The following is a 17132-nucleotide window of genomic DNA, read 5'->3' on the forward strand; positions in this document are numbered from 1 at the left end:
CCAGGGCAGTCAGAAGGTGAACTCCCCCACTGGGAATACGGAGCTGGCAGAAGATAATGAGTTGGGGGGGGGGCCTTTAGGAGCTACAGCTGTAGCCGATACTCCTGAGGAGATCCCTCAGCCTCAAACCCCTAGTGTCACAACACCTGAAGTGAGACAATCTAGTAGAAGTCACAGGAAGCCCACAGTCCCTGAAAGACTTCATGTGTAATTCTCACTAAGTGTGTGTGGGGTGTGTGTGTGTGTGTTGTGTATTAAAGTAATAGCACAGCCAAGTATGTACTGTAATAGAGTTTATTGTAGTGTATTACAGAGTTTATTTGAATGTACAAGTTCCAGCGGGAACGTCTATCATTTGCTGATTCTGAGTGCAGGATTTGGATACACTGCCGGATTGGTTTCCACTGGAGGGAACCCTTGCCATTGGTTCCCGCCAAAATGTATCTTTCCCCTGCTAGTTCTCTGTTACTATATAAGCCCCAGTTTTCCCCATTCCCTGCGTTCTGGCTCTTACCTGTTCTTTGAAGTAAATAGATGTTGTATCAGATCCTCGCCTCCTGTTTCTTATTTGCACTGAGCTGAAATCACTGAAGACCCACTACACTACAAACAGGCAGAGCAAAGACATGCAACACGAAGGAGCCTCAGAGTACTTGGGTAGGAACTGGGGGAGAGGAGACTTAGAGAGCTGTAGGAATGCGGGGACCTTTAGTCTTAGCAACCAGGAGCGCTGGCTAATGGGGGCTGAGCTGTTTTGGGCCATCTCAATATTTTTGGGGAGGGGGAGTGGCACAGTGCGTTCTGGAGCGGGATGCAGTGCTTGACCTCCCAACCATGGGGTTCTCTGGGGGGTGTGTGGAAATGGAATGGGGTGCTCCAGCAAGGGGCACAGTATGGCGCCTGGCCTTTTCCTGAGCATGGGACACTCTGCTGGGGGGCACTGCATGGTGCCCTGCTTTCTACCGACCACAGGGTGCTCCAGCACACAGCAAAATGGGTCTTGGTGCAGCACCCAACCTTCTCCTGACTGCACAGTGCAACATTGGTCCCCCTTAGTCTTTGGCACAAGGTGGTGCCGCTGCTAGCAACTGCTGCTTAGGGGCAAGTTCAATGGGGCAGAGTTGCTGTGTTCACTAGGCTTGGCCTCCTGTGCTGTCTTGAGTCTTTGAATGAAGAGTTATGTTCACTGAAGCCATGTGGGTTATTGCTGACCTGCTCCTGACTCCCACTCCTGTCACTAAACCAGTTGATGTCTGTGGAGCAGGTGCGTGGCCCAAATAAGAAAGGCCCATGATGAAAGACAAGAGGATCTCTCTCCGGTCACATGCACACCATACATTCACAGTGCACTAATACCACTTGAAACAGTCACGGCTTCCCCCAAAGAATTCTGGGAGCTGTAGGGGGTGCTGTTAGGAACACCACTCATATTGGAGTTGCAATTCCCTGTGAGAAGACACTCAAGAGAGATTGTTAAATCCTTCTGGGAACTGTCGTTTTGCGAGGGAAATGGGGAACTGTGTGTGTGGGGAGATCTTCTAAGAACTCTCAGCAGGTTTAACAAACTACACCTCCCAGGATTCTTGGGAGGGGACTGTTATGCCGTTTCAGAATGTGTCACTAAACCTTTCTGCACTCTGAACGAACTACACCTCCCAGAATTCCTTGAGGGAAGCCGTTTAAAGTGGCATGACGCCTCTTTGAACGTATGGCGTGAATGCGGCCTCTTCTCTCTGAGGTAAAAGAAGAGCTTTTTCCCCAGTCAGGAGCGGGGGGCGGGGCCACCTCGACCGAAGGTGCCCTCCCATTGTCCCTAAGCTACGAGTGGCAAGGTCAGTAGCCAATAGCCGCGCCCGGCTGGGCCGCTTGCCGCGCTCAGGACCTTCGAGGAGGCGGAGCTTGACCGGCTGGGCGGGCGCTGCGGTAAAGCCCCAAGCGCGGGGCGAGCGCGTGGCGTACCGGTGGGGCACCATCGGGGCACTACTGGGCGCTTTTCCGGCCGCGCATGGAGACAATGCCTTGCCACAACCAGAGGGTAAGCTCGGCAGATGCGTCCCGGCAGCAGCAGGCTGGGGCGACAGACCGCGACCAGGACTGCTCTGAGCAGTCGGTAACGGGGAGCGGCGTCGTTTCCCGGCAGCTCCGCTTCTCCGAGCCCGGCCCGGGCGGCGATAGCCCTAGCCCGGATAGCAGCAGCTGCTGCAGTGGGAGCGGCGGTGGCGGCTGCAGCTGCTCTGGCAGCAACGGGGGCGGCCCTGACACGGCCCCGTCGCCGACCCTCGACCTGCCGGCCGCCGCCGCCTCTCGGCTCAAGCTCCTGCCCATGAACGACCAGATCCGGGAGCTACAGACCATCATCCGGGACAGGTAAGGCGGGCACGCGTCGGCAGCTTCTCTTCTTGGCGCCAGGCTCACCTCCCTCTGAGCATATACAGAATGTTGCCTGTGCGCGCGTGGTTGGGGGCGGCGAGGTGGACATCTGTCAACGCGAGAGCCCCTTTCGTTCCCTGGCCAGACGGAGCTCCGTCGCCTTGTAGCCTCCAGACAAGAGCTGAGGCGTGGAGTCTGCCCAGCCTGCCTTTTGTGGCACCCGCAGGGCCAGGATGTGCTCAAGTGGCTCACTTGTGTGTTTTTTGAGGGGAGGGTCCTCCCTTTTCCCACCCAAATATACGCAGTAATGTATGTTGTGACTATCTAGGTTTAGGGTTCAGGTCAGAGCAAAGGATCTGTCGTCTAGGGAAGCTGGAAACTCCATTGAATTCATTGCGGTACTATAAGCTTTTGCGGTCCACCGCATTAGCTGCACGAGGAGTTAACGGTGCGTGTTCATTTGTTGTTGGGAGTTCAGCCTCATGAGCAGGGGAGCCAGCCTTTCTGTACTCCTGTTTAAAACGTATATAAATGTAGATTATGCAGTGATGTTCGGGGGGCGGTCTCTTCTCGCTGGATTTGGGCACAATGAATGTGATGGTGCTGAGCGAAGCTGTGGGTGAGTTCTCTTTAAATAAGAAATGATGCGTCCCGCGTTATGCTTTGCAGGAAGGAGGGGGCGTAGATGGTGGTGAGGAACAAACAAAGCAGAAGGGACTTTTCCCAGGTTGGTTTTCCGTGTCTGAGATAGCTTAGGGCAAAGCTCAGTGAATAAAAAGAGTGTTTCCATCATTAACTTACCAGTACTAGGTGAGGCATTATAAAGCACTGTTCTCTTGACCTCAGCCCCACCCATCATCATGGGAATAGTCATACCTTACACAGCCCTTTAAAAAAAGATGGTTGGAATAATGCATGTGGTGTGCTTTGAATACAATAAGACTGCAATTTACACAAGGGTTATTTTTCTGGGGATTACCCCTAAAGCCAAAACTGCATATAGTCAATACACACTGAGTTGAAGGGCAGATGGGTTTGCCAAAGTCTTTCCCCCCAATACACCCATTCACTTTCCACCCACTTTTTAATTAAATAATTTGCCAAGCATTGCACTCAAACTAAATGTGTGTAAGTTTTGGGATTACTGTACTAGAAACATGCTACTTGCTATGTAAATACAGGTATGACCTATTAAATATGCTTGAATTGGCCATCCAAATTTGCTGGGAGGAATCTTTACAAAGGATAGGTTACCAGGTAGCTGCCATGGTGTGTCCTTTACGACTGAGGCATGAGTGTATGACAGGTGATAGTTTTGAGATAACATAACCTCAGGGTTGGGTAAATGCAAAGCAATATTTTCCCTTACTTTTTGGAGGACATTGCAAAAGAGCAAGTCATAGCACTGGAGTTTTGCTTATAATTAAAGCTGCAGCCACCTTCAATTAATGGGGAGCTGGATGTCCATGCCTGCTGCTTCACTGTTCTTAGCTTGCTGCCAGATCTGGTTTTGTCATGCAAATTGACATGATAACAGTTTGCTCTGCTTGTACTTGATTACTTTGGTTGACTACCTAGTATTAGAAACTTTTGGGGAGGGGGCTTATAGGAATAAGCAAAGAGGTGCAGTGTTAATGTATCTTGTCTAGTTAGCCAACCACTGGGACTAACATTAAGTGAAAATAGGCCCAGCATGTACTATGAACTCTGCTAAACTCTTAGGGGCAAGTTTTGCCTTTCAGATCCTGCACTGCTGGCTGGTAGGTGAAAGATTTTAGTGAGTAGGATGGTGGTTGGGGCCCAATGCTAATCAGCACTACTGTATAGCTAATCACTTCACTGGTCATAGAGAAGTCACAGTTGCATCTTGCAGCTGCACACATTGCAGTTTCTTCAAAAAGTATGACATGAAGATTTGGTTGGACAGTGGTCCCACATCTAGTTATCTCAGTAATGTGAGGTTTCTAGGCCAGCTTTGTCCTTACTAGGTGCTTCCAATATATAAAACCCAACACATTAATATATATCCTATGAAAACAACATGAAACAGCATAATCAGACAATAAATATTAATTTTATTAACTGTACATTAGTGTTATATAGCGATGATATGCATGTGTTTTGAATCTATACTTGTTCACTCAGGAGTAAATTTCACCAAGTTCAGTGGATCTAATTCAGGGCTCAGCAAACTTTTTCAGCAGTGGGCTGGTCCACTGTCCCTCAGACCTTGTGGGGGCCCAGACTATATTTTGAAGAAAAAAATAATGAGCGAATTCCTATGCCCCACAAATAACCCATAGATGCATTTTAAATTTAAGGACACATTCTACTCATGTAAAAACACGCTGATTCCTGGACTGTCCGCTGGCCAGATTTTGAAGAGGATTGGGCCGCATTTGGCCCCTGGGCCTTAGTTTGCCTACCCATGGTCTAATTCCAAGGTGAATCTAGGATTGTACCCTTGCAGCAAGCCTGATCTTAAGAAAGTTTATTTAGGGAAATTGGTGCCATCCATGGGCTGCCTTTACGTGCTAAGTGTGGAGTAAATCAGCTGAATCCAGAATTCAGATGAAAGCTGTATGACTAGAAAAATTGCCTGAAATGTCCTTCTTGGATTGTGTAGTTAAACTTCTCAAACATACAGCGAGGCTAGGAAAATGATAGCTGACTATTGGTTATTTGAATGCATGTTTGGTATTGATATATTTAGTCTTTAGTGTTCAGCTTAGGTGTGAGCATTTTGTTTCACATTTTACAGTTGATGAGTATGGACCCCTCTAGACGGTGTAATTGTGATGATTTGTTCTTTTGATGCTACCAGTGTATGACCCACACAGGCAAAAAATATTTATTCCTGCAAAAGTTTTGTGGTAGTGATACCCTTTCATTTCCAACTAGTGCATAGCTGTAATGTCCTGATGAAATCCTGTAACTTTTTATACCATGAATGCTATTTTTGTTGTACTACAGTTGCTCTGGAGAGCAATAATGCAATACTGAGGAATCATCACAGAACAACTATTAAGGAAGAAACTCAAGAACATGTTGCAAAGTACACCTGCAATCAGTGTTAGAAACTAAGATATATAAGTTAGGTGCCAAATGGCTCCTTTAACCAAGGTTGCAGTCACCAAAACGGAATGTCTAGTTGCCAGTTTGGGGCAAGACAGCTCTGAAGGCTTATTTTTCAAGTGATGGACTGACTGTGATTATCACTTAAATATTTGGCTAGTTCAGATGACAACCTTGTGCTAGGTTAAGAACTTTGAGATAAATCACTTTATCCAGGGACAGTTCACATATATATTGGCCTATTCCTACAGGATGTGGTATTAATGTGTGAAAACAGTCAAGATCCAATTATCCCCAGGCATGCACCTCCATCCTGGCACCCAGGCATCTTCACTTGGTTGCAAGTCGCCAATAGCCAGGTGCAAAATGTGTCTCGTGCATGGCTAATTTTGAACACACTGCACAAAGTACACAAAGAACACAAAGTAACACCAGTTTGGAGGGGCCCTGTGGTTGTGCACAGACGGAGTTAAGAGACAACAATGAAAAAGTTTTTTTTTCTTTCAAACTGCATATGGATGCTTTTCTATTTAACCAGCTTGGTGAGCTGCTTTCTCTTCCTCAAAAAAAAATGGTCTTGCTGACCAGGTAAGTGTTAGGCTGATTTGGGCAAGAATCATACTACAGTTATCTTAAAATAAACAATGATGCTTTTCTCAAAGCTACTAGCTTTATAGTATATTACAGTATATGCTTTCCTGAGTTGTAGCTGTAGCTATTTTATCTATAAAGCTCATGCAGTAGCTACTTTCTGATTTTGAATGAATGTATTAACATGTACAGCACAATGTAAAAAGTCAGCTAGCTGTAGATAGCATCATGATTAGCTGTGTGCTCCAGCGGACAAGAAGAAATGTTGCTTGCATTGTCTGACATCGCACATTTATTATAGACGCACCCAGTGTTGCCACTGTGCCTTTGGCAGTGTCAGATTTTCCATGTCAAAATCCTCATTTCTTCGTTTTATTGAAATTCCTTATGCATCAACATTTTTTGGGATATGCACATATACTTTGTCAAGTCCAGTGTAATGTATTTGTAATTGGAGGAATAGGCTTCATTCCTTGCCACTAAGTGGCAAGAGAAAAGGGTGATTAGCCAATAATCTAGTCTTCTTGTATAAGACATCTTTGGAATGAAACTGAGAGAAAAGCAAGGGAAAAATAGAATGATGCAACAGAGAAATGTCTGTCCATCTTACCATAAGTACTCTGGCAGTGGGTTCAAGACAGACAAGAAAAGCATAATTAGCATATGGAATCCACAACCATAATGAGTTGTAATGAATAGTAGGTTGGATGCCCTCAACGATGTGGGTTATCTAAACATTTTCATTTGGAAAATTCTCAGGAAAAAATGCTTTATACAAATTAAGTTGATTTGCATCAGAAAAAATCAGAGGCCCTATAAAGTAATGTAGCATATTAATTTTACTTGTATTTACTAAACAAAGAACTTTTGAAACTGTCAATCTTGCTTAATATTGTATTTACAATTGGCACCATTTCATTGCTACTAATGAACCTACAAAACAAAAATTTTTACGCCCCACATCACTAGATGACTTTACAAAATATTAGAGGAAATGGCTCTCTGCAGGTATCCTAAATACATGAAGGGGACTTGTAGGGACAAGTGCAATAGCTTTGCTCCATGTGCAGAGGAAACCCACAAATTGAAGGGTTACTTCCTGACCTGATCATCATCTGAATTTGTGGTGGCTCTCTGCACATTTAAGAACCTTATTTTTCCAGGCTTCTAAAACATATGGGGAGCTTCTGAATATAGAAAGGTGTTTTATTTCAGGTGACTGCCATTCAATTTGTGGAGGGTGATGCAGGGGAAGGGGAATGTGCTGATTCCCATAGCCCCTCTTGCATATTTACTTAATACACATACAGAACACCTGAAGAGAGCTTTTGACTGTCATAAAAAGTGGGACCTTCATGTCCAGGGCTAGTATGCCCCCTGAGTACCAGCTGCTGGGAGCAATTCCTAGGGCATGGTTTTAAAGAGGCCTCTGCCTGGATGCTGTAGAAACAGAATGCCTAATCCTATAAAGGCATCACTTTTGAAGGGAGACAGTTTTTGCTTGATTATGGAATACAAGGCAATTGACCATCCCCTGTGATTGTTAAAGGTAGCCAAGACATAGAGCTGTTTACACATGCATATCTGCTTGATTTCTTTCTTTTTTGGTACTGTTAAAGATGCAGGGCAGTAAGTAGAGCTATGGCAAGGAGGAACAAGGCACAAAATAGATGAACCCTAACACAACCATCTTGTGTAGCTAACCCAGTGTCTAAATTTAACTCAACTAGACTACTGTACACTTGATGGTTGGCAGCTGAATGTGTAAGCCAACCCCATAGAAATGTGTTCAGTTTGAGGTAGTGCAGAAGATTGTCTGTGATGACACTTGGGTAAATTATAGGAAAGAGACAGGAATGCTTCCCCTTAGAAACAGAAAGTCAAAGGACTCCGTGCAAGCTGTCTGCTTAATTGGATGGAAATAGTCTAGCCACAGCTGCTTATGCTCAAATAACCTCCTGTTTAAGACTATTCAAATGGGAGTACTTTTAAAAACTGTCTGAAATTTCAGATTGTCCAGAACTGAGATGGGCTGTTTGATCACATTATACAAGTCTGTTTTCAGGTTCAATTTAAAGTAGTCATACCTCATGTTGCGTCCGCTGCAGGTTGTGTTTTTCCAGGTTATGAACGTGGCGGACCCAGAAGTGTTTATTTCCAGGTTTTGCCGTGTGTGCATGCGCAGAAGCGTTCTTTGCACATGCACAGAAGCGCTCTTATCGCACTTTCAGGCAGTGACTTCTAGGTTTTGGCAAGACCTTGTGGACCTCTTGCGAGATCTCACTGAAACCTGGAAGTTGCTGTCACAGCCTCACAACCCTAGAAAGCAAGGCTTTGGTTGAATGGGCAGTAGGGAGAGGGTGACACTTTCCCATTTTTGTCTCGGGTGGTGAAATGGGATGGGCCGCCGCTGTTGATCACAGTAGGACAAGGGATACAAATATTGAATACTTCAGTGGATTGTTTCACTGAATATTTGTAGATGTCTCGTGTTTATATATATGTATGTATGTATGTATGTATATATGTATGCTGTGTTTAATGGGGAGTGGGATTTAGTCTCATAAAACTTTCATTCCCAGTGTAGATTATATTGCCTGATTTCAGGGCTAAAATTGGCAGTGCTGCAGTTTACAATGAAAAAAGGATTTGCAGGCAGTTGGGCTTGAGAACAGGTTTCCATAGAAGCAGCTCCGAGCAGTGTGTTTCTATTATGACAAAATCCACAGTTAATGGGAGGTAAATTTAACTGCTGGCATTTTGTATATGGCTGCAGATGGTTTTAACTGCTTATACACTGATCCTAAATAAGCAACAAAAGCCACTCATTTTTTGAATGGGGGATCAAGTTTATTATGGAACTAACTTGATCCTATAATATTGTCACACATGAGCTCATAGCTTCTAGGAAGGATTTTGACTTCATCTGCATGTTCCAGTTAACAGCAGTCTGATACTTAATTCTGATCAGAACATGCAGAATGTGACCATTTTAGGTTGCCATATTTTCCTTTTGTGATTGTTTATTTTAGTGGTTTACAATATGATTAAAAAGTTATAATAAAAATCAATTAAAACTACCCACAACATCAGAATGCTTAAAATGCCTGCTGAAATAAAGACTTAGATGCCAGAAGTTCAGAATAGATGTGATCTGTCTCATCTCAGCTGTGAAGGAGTTTCATGGAGTTCAGCCCACAATATTGAACATAAGGCTCCTTGTGGATACAAGTTGTGCATTTGAGCCATTGGGGAGGTGGCACTAACAGTGACTCCATGAAAACCTCAGTGATTAAGCATATAAAAGCCAGGCAGTTTTTAAGAGAACCTGCACCCAAGTTAAGAGCCTTGTAAATTAATGAAGAACCTTGATCCTGGCCTGGTAGAATATGGGTAGGAAGTACAAGCTCTTAAGCATTAAGTTATGTACTTGTGGTAGCCTGCACCCACAAAGAGTATAGCTGCTTGAGTTCAGCTAGTTCACTCATAACAAACTATACTTGCAAGGAGTCTTTAGGGGAAGCGGAGAAGCTGAGGCAGCCTCGGAGTAAGCAAGCAAGCAGGCGAGGGAGCCCAGCCACCCATTTCACCAGCCCTTGCTGTTGGGAATGGATAGAGAAGACCCAGACCCCTGTGGGACAGTGTGAAGAGGCACCTCTCTTTGGGGCAGAGTGGCAGTAGTGGCTGTCCAGAGGACTCCCAAGAAGAGAGGACAGGAGGCTGAGGGAATACTCCACAAGGGAGGGTGTTTGAAAAAGGGTGACAGGCTGTCCACTCTGCAGAAAGAATGTAGTTGGTCAAAGGAGCTATGGACCCAAAAATGTTTAAATCCTCTGTGCTAAATTTTGGTGCAGTGCACCATGAATGAACGTAGTATCCTTACAGGTTTTTGCCACCCTTCCCTCTCCTTCTCCCAAACAGCTGGGATAAGTTTGAAAGGCTTTCATGTTGCTTTTCCTTAAATATAGCTTGCTGTTTTTTAACTGGGGTTAGTGGTTAACACTAGGTACTATTAGTTTTAAACCAAACCAAACCATGGAGTTGACTTGAGTAGACTAATCCTAACATTAAACTATGATCCCCATTATTGAATACAACATGACAAGAGAAAATGAAAGCTTCTAACTGTGTGGGAGAGTGCTTTTTTTCTGGGGGGACGCTGGGCTACACATACCCCTAAACATTTTGTGGATCTTAAGTTTGGCCTCATTGAGGGGCAGTATTTCAATATGAGTAGGAAAATGAGAGTACCCCTAAACATTTTTTAAAAGAAAAAAAGCACTGTGTATAAGTAATGTCTGTGAATTGTCATGAGATCAGTGTTAGAAACTGAGATATGAAAGCTAGGAGCTAAATGGGACCTTAAACGGAGGTTATGGGCACAACAACGGAATGTCTAGACCAGGCATCCCCAAACTGCGGCCCTCCAGATGTTTTGGCCTACAACTCCCATGATCCCTAGCTCCCATGATCCCTAGCTAACAGGACCAGTGGTTGGGGAAGATGGGAATTGTAGCCCAAAACATCTGGAGGGCCGAAGTTTGGGGATGCCTGGTCTAGACGCTTTTTAAAATAACAAGAATACAAATTGAAAATGAACGAATTGCAGCTAAAATGTTGTGTTAATTTTTCACATGGTCTAGTCCAGGGGTCGGCAAGGTTTACCGGCCATGGGCCAGATCACTCCAACGGAGATCATCCGTGGGCCAGACTGGAGCAGCGCGACGCCGGAAATCGTGTCTGCGCATGTCTGCGGTGGTGGAAATTGCTTCTGTGCATGCCCAGACGCTGGAAATCACGCCTGCGCAGAAGTGATTTCCGCATCTGGACATGCACATACACGATTTCCAGTATCTGCGCGTTTGCCGATGCAATTTCTGGCACCGCTCGACGAGACCCCGCAATTTAGAGCAGTGTGGGGGGGACTCGCCGAGCAGGCAGCTCAGTTCAGGGGCAGCTCATGGGCCGGTAAAACAGTCTTTGTGGGCTGCATCCAGCCCATGGGCTGCACGTTTCAGACCCCTGGTCTAGTCCTTCCCCTCCCTATCCCCTAATATTCTTAAGGGGGTCTCTTCTCCAGTCTTCAGAAAGTAGCTGGAAGTGGGGAGGCAGAAAAAGGTTCTTCTTTCCATCCACTCTACAGTTTTAATCTGAAATCTTAGGTGCAATACTGCACCCAGAGCTCAGAAACTGTTTACACAATGGGAGTTTCAAACACTGCATGAGATGGCAGAATCTTTTTCCTAGTGTTTTTAATTCTGTTTTTTTGTGGACTGTAGGGAGACCATACATTTAGGACCCTATGGACTGCTACTTCACTTTCTAGATTTAGATTTTCAGGTTAAATAGGACAATGAGTAAAATGAGATTAACATGCATAGCTCCTTGCCTTCATGCATAATATCTCTGCTTATAAACCTTCTTAGAAAACACTTCGAATCCACCTCTAATGACTAATGTTCAAAGACCTTAATGACTTCACTTCAAATAAGTTAATCTAAAGGTCAAGCCTTTAGTTTATATTATGAGGGAAAGTGATAGATGCATTTCAGCACTTATTTCTAATTGTGTGCATATTTTCTGGGATATTTAACAATAGCAGCACATACTTGTTGGATAATCATACTAAAAATTCTGTTCTTTTCCTCTAGGACATCCAGTAGAGGGGACTTCGTATTTTCTGCTGATCGATTGGTAAGTTAGTTGAAGGCCTGTTGTGTAGATTTGTGTATTAACAGGAGTATTCTGATAGAATGAATACAGTAACTATTACTGGAAAAGAGATCAGTTTTCTTTGAACCTGCTGCTTATTTGAAAAATTAATAATCTGTCAGTAATAGTTTTCATAGCATTTATGTTTAATCGTAAACATATCTACTTTTATGCCAACAGAGCTGACTTCCAATAAATATGTTTAGGATTAGGCTATTAATATGCTGAACTAAATTGTGATCTAGAAACAAAAACTCAGGCTTGTTTTCTATAGTGACAATATTATTATTTTTGCAGAGTTTCTTGCACCAAACAGATAAAACCATTTAGTTTTTAGCTGTTAAGAAACACTCTGGTGTCCTGGCTACATGACATTTTCAGGATGTTTACTTAGCGTGATCCCATTTTAAATAATGGGCAGTATCTACTACACAGAGAATCTCCTGCCATTCTTTAATGCTGGCTTGTTCATGGAAATACCCACTTACACAATAACAGACAAGTTCTTCCACTTACAAATTGTTTCCTCTCAACTATGGAAGAATACATTAAATACATATACTGTATAACCAAGGAAAATCCTGTATACCTACACCTAGGGCCACTTCACATGTGTCATTTTTCCTACATAGAGATGTGGGGGTGGGGGGACTTGTCCTGATCACTACTGGAATGTGGCCCACAACAGCTTGTGACCATTGTAATGTGGCCCTCAACCTGGAAAAGGTTACTTAACCATTGGATAAAGAAAGAATAAGATGATATTACAGTTTGAAAATATCTAGGCAAGGGGAGTTCAAACTGGGAGTCTTTACAGGAGTGTAGAGGAATCAGTAACTTTGAAATCTTCTGCTCTTTGTTCCATGCTTTCCAGTGTGTAAATGCTGTACAGTACATACATTATGCCATACAAACAATAGTTTAAATGATCTGTAGGTGGTGCAGATGGTGGATCAAAGTCCATTGTGCTTATTTCTGGACTGTTGAAGATGTTGAGGGGAGCACTTGGGCTGTGCCCTTGCACTGACGGTGTGCTAGTATTTAGTTGAAACTGGAGCCTTGCTGTGACAATGTTTTCTCTGTTTTATTCCGCTTTGTCTTGTTCCCTCCCCCATTTGAATTCTTTCCCTTTTACAGATCAGGCTTGTGGTTGAAGAGGGGTTGAATCAGCTGCCATACACAGAATGCACAGTAACCACTCCAACAGGTAATGGGGAAAGCATGCCCAGGCTAGCTGGTGTGGAGAATAAGGATATGGTGTAAAGTAAAATGGGCAGTGTGGTTTGACCTGCCAATAAAGTTAGCAATAGAGTGGGAATTCTGCAAATAAGAGGATATTTAAAATTTGATCACTTTGTAAAATTATTTTTTTGAGATAATTTGGCTCGGGCCAGGCCTTTTCAGGACCAGGAGAAAAACAATTTTAAAAAGTGTTTGCTAGACTAGGAAGGCCCCTGCAGAGGAGGGGGGCATCTGGATATACCTGCCCCAGGCTAAGCCCACTGGGTGGGGAGGGGGCATCTGTGGCCTGTTTGAGTTTATTACTTTGTTCTAACAAGAATCCCTCCCCGGGCCTCAGACAAACTCTGCATGGGCCTGAGAATAGGTCTTGGTTTAGATGCAATGTATAAGTGTCTGGCTGGATGTAGAAGGGATGTAGGGCCATTCTTGTTGGCACATCTCAGAGACCAGCTACTTTTGACTTATCCTGTCCATCCCACCTGGACATTAGAAAGATTTGTACCCTGTTAAGTTTGTAAGCCTAGAGACAAGGACTGTCGTGTGTGTGTGCGTGTGTGTGTATTAATATGCTCTGTGTGTTGGTTAAGATGCTCTGTAAGCCTTTTTTGGGATGAAGAGTAGGATAAATAAATAAACTGCTATTTTATCTTGTACTCTCTGTGGAACTTTGAGGGATAGACATCTTTCTGAAATCACCAAGGTGTGTAAAATGTCCCTTAGAATTGTAAGTGGCTAATGCAACTTCCACTGTCCATCTTCAAATAGAATATTCAGTGTGGGTAAAAGGAAAACAACATCCTTAATCCAGATTCTGTGTGACCTTTCAACAGGGTACAAATATGAAGGGGTGAAATTTGAAAAAGGAAACTGTGGAGTCAGCATAATGAGAAGTGGTAAGTCATTTAACATTTTGTGTGTGTTCAGTCTTTTTATTATCAGTGCAGTATTGCTGTTTCTAGCAAAAGTGGCACCATATTGGAAACAGATGTATGACTACTTCATAAGTTACTATACTAGGGAAAGCAACATAGAGGGCTGTAAGAGGAACAATGACTATTTATGCTTTCCAAGCAAAGGGTTAATCCCATATGTCCTTTCTAAGAGCAAATTTTGACATAGCCACTTTTGGCTTGCATCCTCATGGAAAATTATGTGGCGTGTGTACAATATTCATAATTTTTCACATGAATGTAAGTTGCATCTTTCCTTGCTGATAGTGCTTGCCTCTCACACCAGCTTTTATTGAATGGCATCAGCTGTCTTCTGTTATATGGGGAGCTACAGTATGTTGCAGAACAGTATGTTGCATATAGAAGCCATTGCAAAACCAAAACGTCAGGTAGATTAGTGAAACAGGCTGGCCATTGCTTGATTTGTAACTCTTTCTTGTTTTCTTCCCCCCGTTAAGGAGAGGCTATGGAACAGGGCTTGCGTGACTGTTGTAGATCAATCCGAATAGGAAAGATCCTGATCCAGAGCGATGAAGACACTCAGAGAGCCAAAGTGTACTATGCAAAGTTTCCACCAGATATTTTCAGGAGAAAAGTTCTCCTCATGTACCCAATACTAAGTAAGTGCCTTAAAGTATTCCCCACCCACTAATTATTGACCATTTGACTAGAGAGCTCTCTTGGAAGGCAGATCCATCATTGGTTAGAATTAAGGATTTGTGTCGGGGCCATGCAACACAGGATTTTTCAAGCTTTTCCAGAATTTACATTAGTTGAACTACAGTTCATTAGCTGGCACAGCAGTGTCTATAGCAGGCACAGGAAAACTTGGCTCTCCAGATGTTTTGGGACTACAACGCCCATCATCTCTAGCTAACAGGACCAGTGGTCAGGGGTGATGGGAGTTGTAGTCCCAAAACATCTGGAGGGCCAAGTTTGCCTATGCCTCGTCTATAGGCTGCATGTGTTGAAAATATGCATCTAATGATGCAACGTGTTGTTTGAGTTACTTAAGTACAAACAAGTAATGAGGATGTTGATGCTGGGTGCAACTAGCAGACCGTAACTGTTCAGCAGGGGGTGATATGGAAGCTTTTGCTCATTCCTAAATGTTACTTACATAGGATCAGATATTTATTTCTCAGTTCTGAGCAGTTTGATTCTGTTTAACCATTTTTTTAATTTCAAACTTCTATAAAAATGCATTGAAATCAGATATAGAAGCCATAAAATTCTCAAACCCCATGCCAAGTACACTTGGTAGAAATTAACAAGATAATTTAGTTCAGAGTTAAGTCTTTAGAATTGAGATTTAAGCCCATGGCTGCCACCCATTTCGAAACTGACTCTATTTATTCCTTGAAAGAGTACATTGAGCAATGCTAGCCATTGGCGAAGTAACTTTGGATGCACTGAGCTTATTGTTTTATTTAGCTTATTGTTTTTGTTTGGAATGTCAGAATTCATACCTATAGACCATGCAGATTAATGGCTAAATAGTTTTATTTTGATAGTAACATAACTTGAAAATATACTAGAGTAATTCTTCTTTCTCTCCCCCCCCCCCAAAAATATTGTCAGGTACTGGCAACACTGTGATTGAGGCTGTAAAGGTTCTTATAGAACATGGAGTCCAGCCAAATGTAATAATCCTGCTGAGTCTATTCTCTACACCCCATGGTAAGTTAAAGCAGCAGGGCAGACAAACAGCCAAACTGAATGTGATGAGCTAGTCCTGTTGACTTTCTCTGATACAGGATACACATTATTTTTTATCAAAAATAGACGATAACATGTTTACCTATATGTGTGCTGATTTCTGTAATCAGTTGTTTCCAGAATTTATGGTACAGCTCCACCGCATGTGCCAATAAGATCCCGGTTTCCCATGTTTTTCATGTCAGTTGTCGGCCAAGGAATACTTTGTTACAAGGGGACTGGGGAACAGGTTCCTTCCTCTCAGTACACATGTGGCCCCAGTCCACTTTACTGGGATTTGCCATTGACCAACTCATGTCAGCATTCAGGATCATTGCACTTAATGACACTTGGCCAAAGAATGCAGCTATGTACAAAACATTGGGGAGGAAAATGCATCATTGAAAGGAGTTTATGCCAGGAGCAATTGCCATTGTGAGCATGTAATGTTAATAAGACATTTGATGAAGTCTGTATGTTAGATGGGTTAATTTTAAAGGGAGGCAGAGAAGGAGGAGAAAAAGGAGAATCAAGCTCCGGAAGTAGATGGGAGCCCTTGTTGCAGAGCTGCAAATGTAGTTTACTGTAATGTTTTTCTTCTTTTCTTCTTTTAAAGGTGCCAAATCAATAATCCAGGAATTCCCAGATATCACAATTCTAACAACAGAAGTTCATCCTGTTGCCCCAACGCATTTTGGACAGAAGTATTTTGGAACAGACTGAAGTGCTTTAACCAGTGTGTGTTTTGTTACTGTATGATATTATACCATTTTTCTACATTTTATAATTTGAAGCAGAGGTATTGCTGGGTGTATTTAACAGCCTATTTTTCTTTTGCCAAAGGTGAAAATAACCTGGGCCAGTTGTTGTTTTTTATTTAAAAGGGAAAATATTTTATCTTGTGTCCACTTGAGTTGAGGGCAGCAATGAAGCACATTGCGCTGCAACAGTCTTCCAATGATGCGCATATCCAGATTGCTGCACTCATGGTTCCTTTATTTATTCTTTTTGTAGCCAGTTTAAGTGGCTGCTTGTAACTGCAAAATAAATTAACTGTGAAGACACCATAGCCTATTTAATTTTTCAGTGCTTATAAGCACAGTTGGAATTTTTTCAGAAGTCATGATGCTTTGCAGACAACAGCTCGAAGTAATATTCTTAAACCATATTGCACTTATGAGCTTGTTACAAAGATGTGGTTAACAGAAACCAGTCACAGTCCAGAGGGTGATGTGTGCAATTCAATACCCTGCTCATATTTGCCAGCTCAGGTGTGCACAAGCCCTTGGAAGGATTGTGTAGTATGTGCAGAGCAGCTTATGTGGGTAGCTTTGCACAGAATTCTCTTGCAAACAGCACATTTGAAGAGGAAGATAACTGCTCTGTATCCAAAGCAGGTTCTTCCAGTTACAGCCTGTAAAGTTGGGGGTTGGGGAATGGTTAAGATTTAGATTTCAAGAAAAATCAGCAGCGTCTTCTTTTTACATTGTTACC

At 43.1% G+C, this 17132-nt stretch overlaps 1 protein-coding gene across 1 annotated transcript; it reads left to right on the plus strand.

Moving 5' to 3' along the window:
- The first annotated feature begins 1711 nt into the window (after positions 1 to 1711).
- UPRT (uracil phosphoribosyltransferase homolog) lies at positions 1712 to 16702 on the plus strand. The gene is made up of 7 exons (XM_035113547.3): positions 1712 to 2367; positions 11688 to 11730; positions 12886 to 12955; positions 13821 to 13883; positions 14399 to 14560; positions 15522 to 15620; positions 16255 to 16702. The coding sequence occupies exons 1-7, from the start codon at positions 2006 to 2008 to the stop codon at positions 16359 to 16361; spliced, it is 906 nt and encodes a 301-aa protein (XP_034969438.1). The 5' UTR covers positions 1712 to 2005; the 3' UTR covers positions 16362 to 16702.
- Positions 16703 to 17132: the final 430 nt, after the last annotated feature.

Source organism: Zootoca vivipara, chromosome Z2, assembly GCF_965207765.1.
Source record: "Zootoca vivipara chromosome Z2, rZooViv2.hap1.1, whole genome shotgun sequence".
Lineage (NCBI taxonomy): Eukaryota > Metazoa > Chordata > Lepidosauria > Squamata > Lacertidae > Zootoca > Zootoca vivipara.

Excerpts from the sequence above, each read along its gene's own strand:
- UPRT (XM_035113547.3), top strand. The coding sequence starts at position 2,006 with ATGGAGACAATGCCTTGCCACAACCAGAGGGTAAGCTCGGCAGATGCG. Across the intron at positions 11,731-12,885 it reads TATTTTCTGCTGATCGATTG|ATCAGGCTTGTGGTTGAAGA; the intron begins GTAAGTTAGTTG and ends TCCCTTTTACAG. Across the intron at positions 14,561-15,521 it reads CCTCATGTACCCAATACTAA|GTACTGGCAACACTGTGATT; the intron begins GTAAGTGCCTTA and ends AAATATTGTCAG.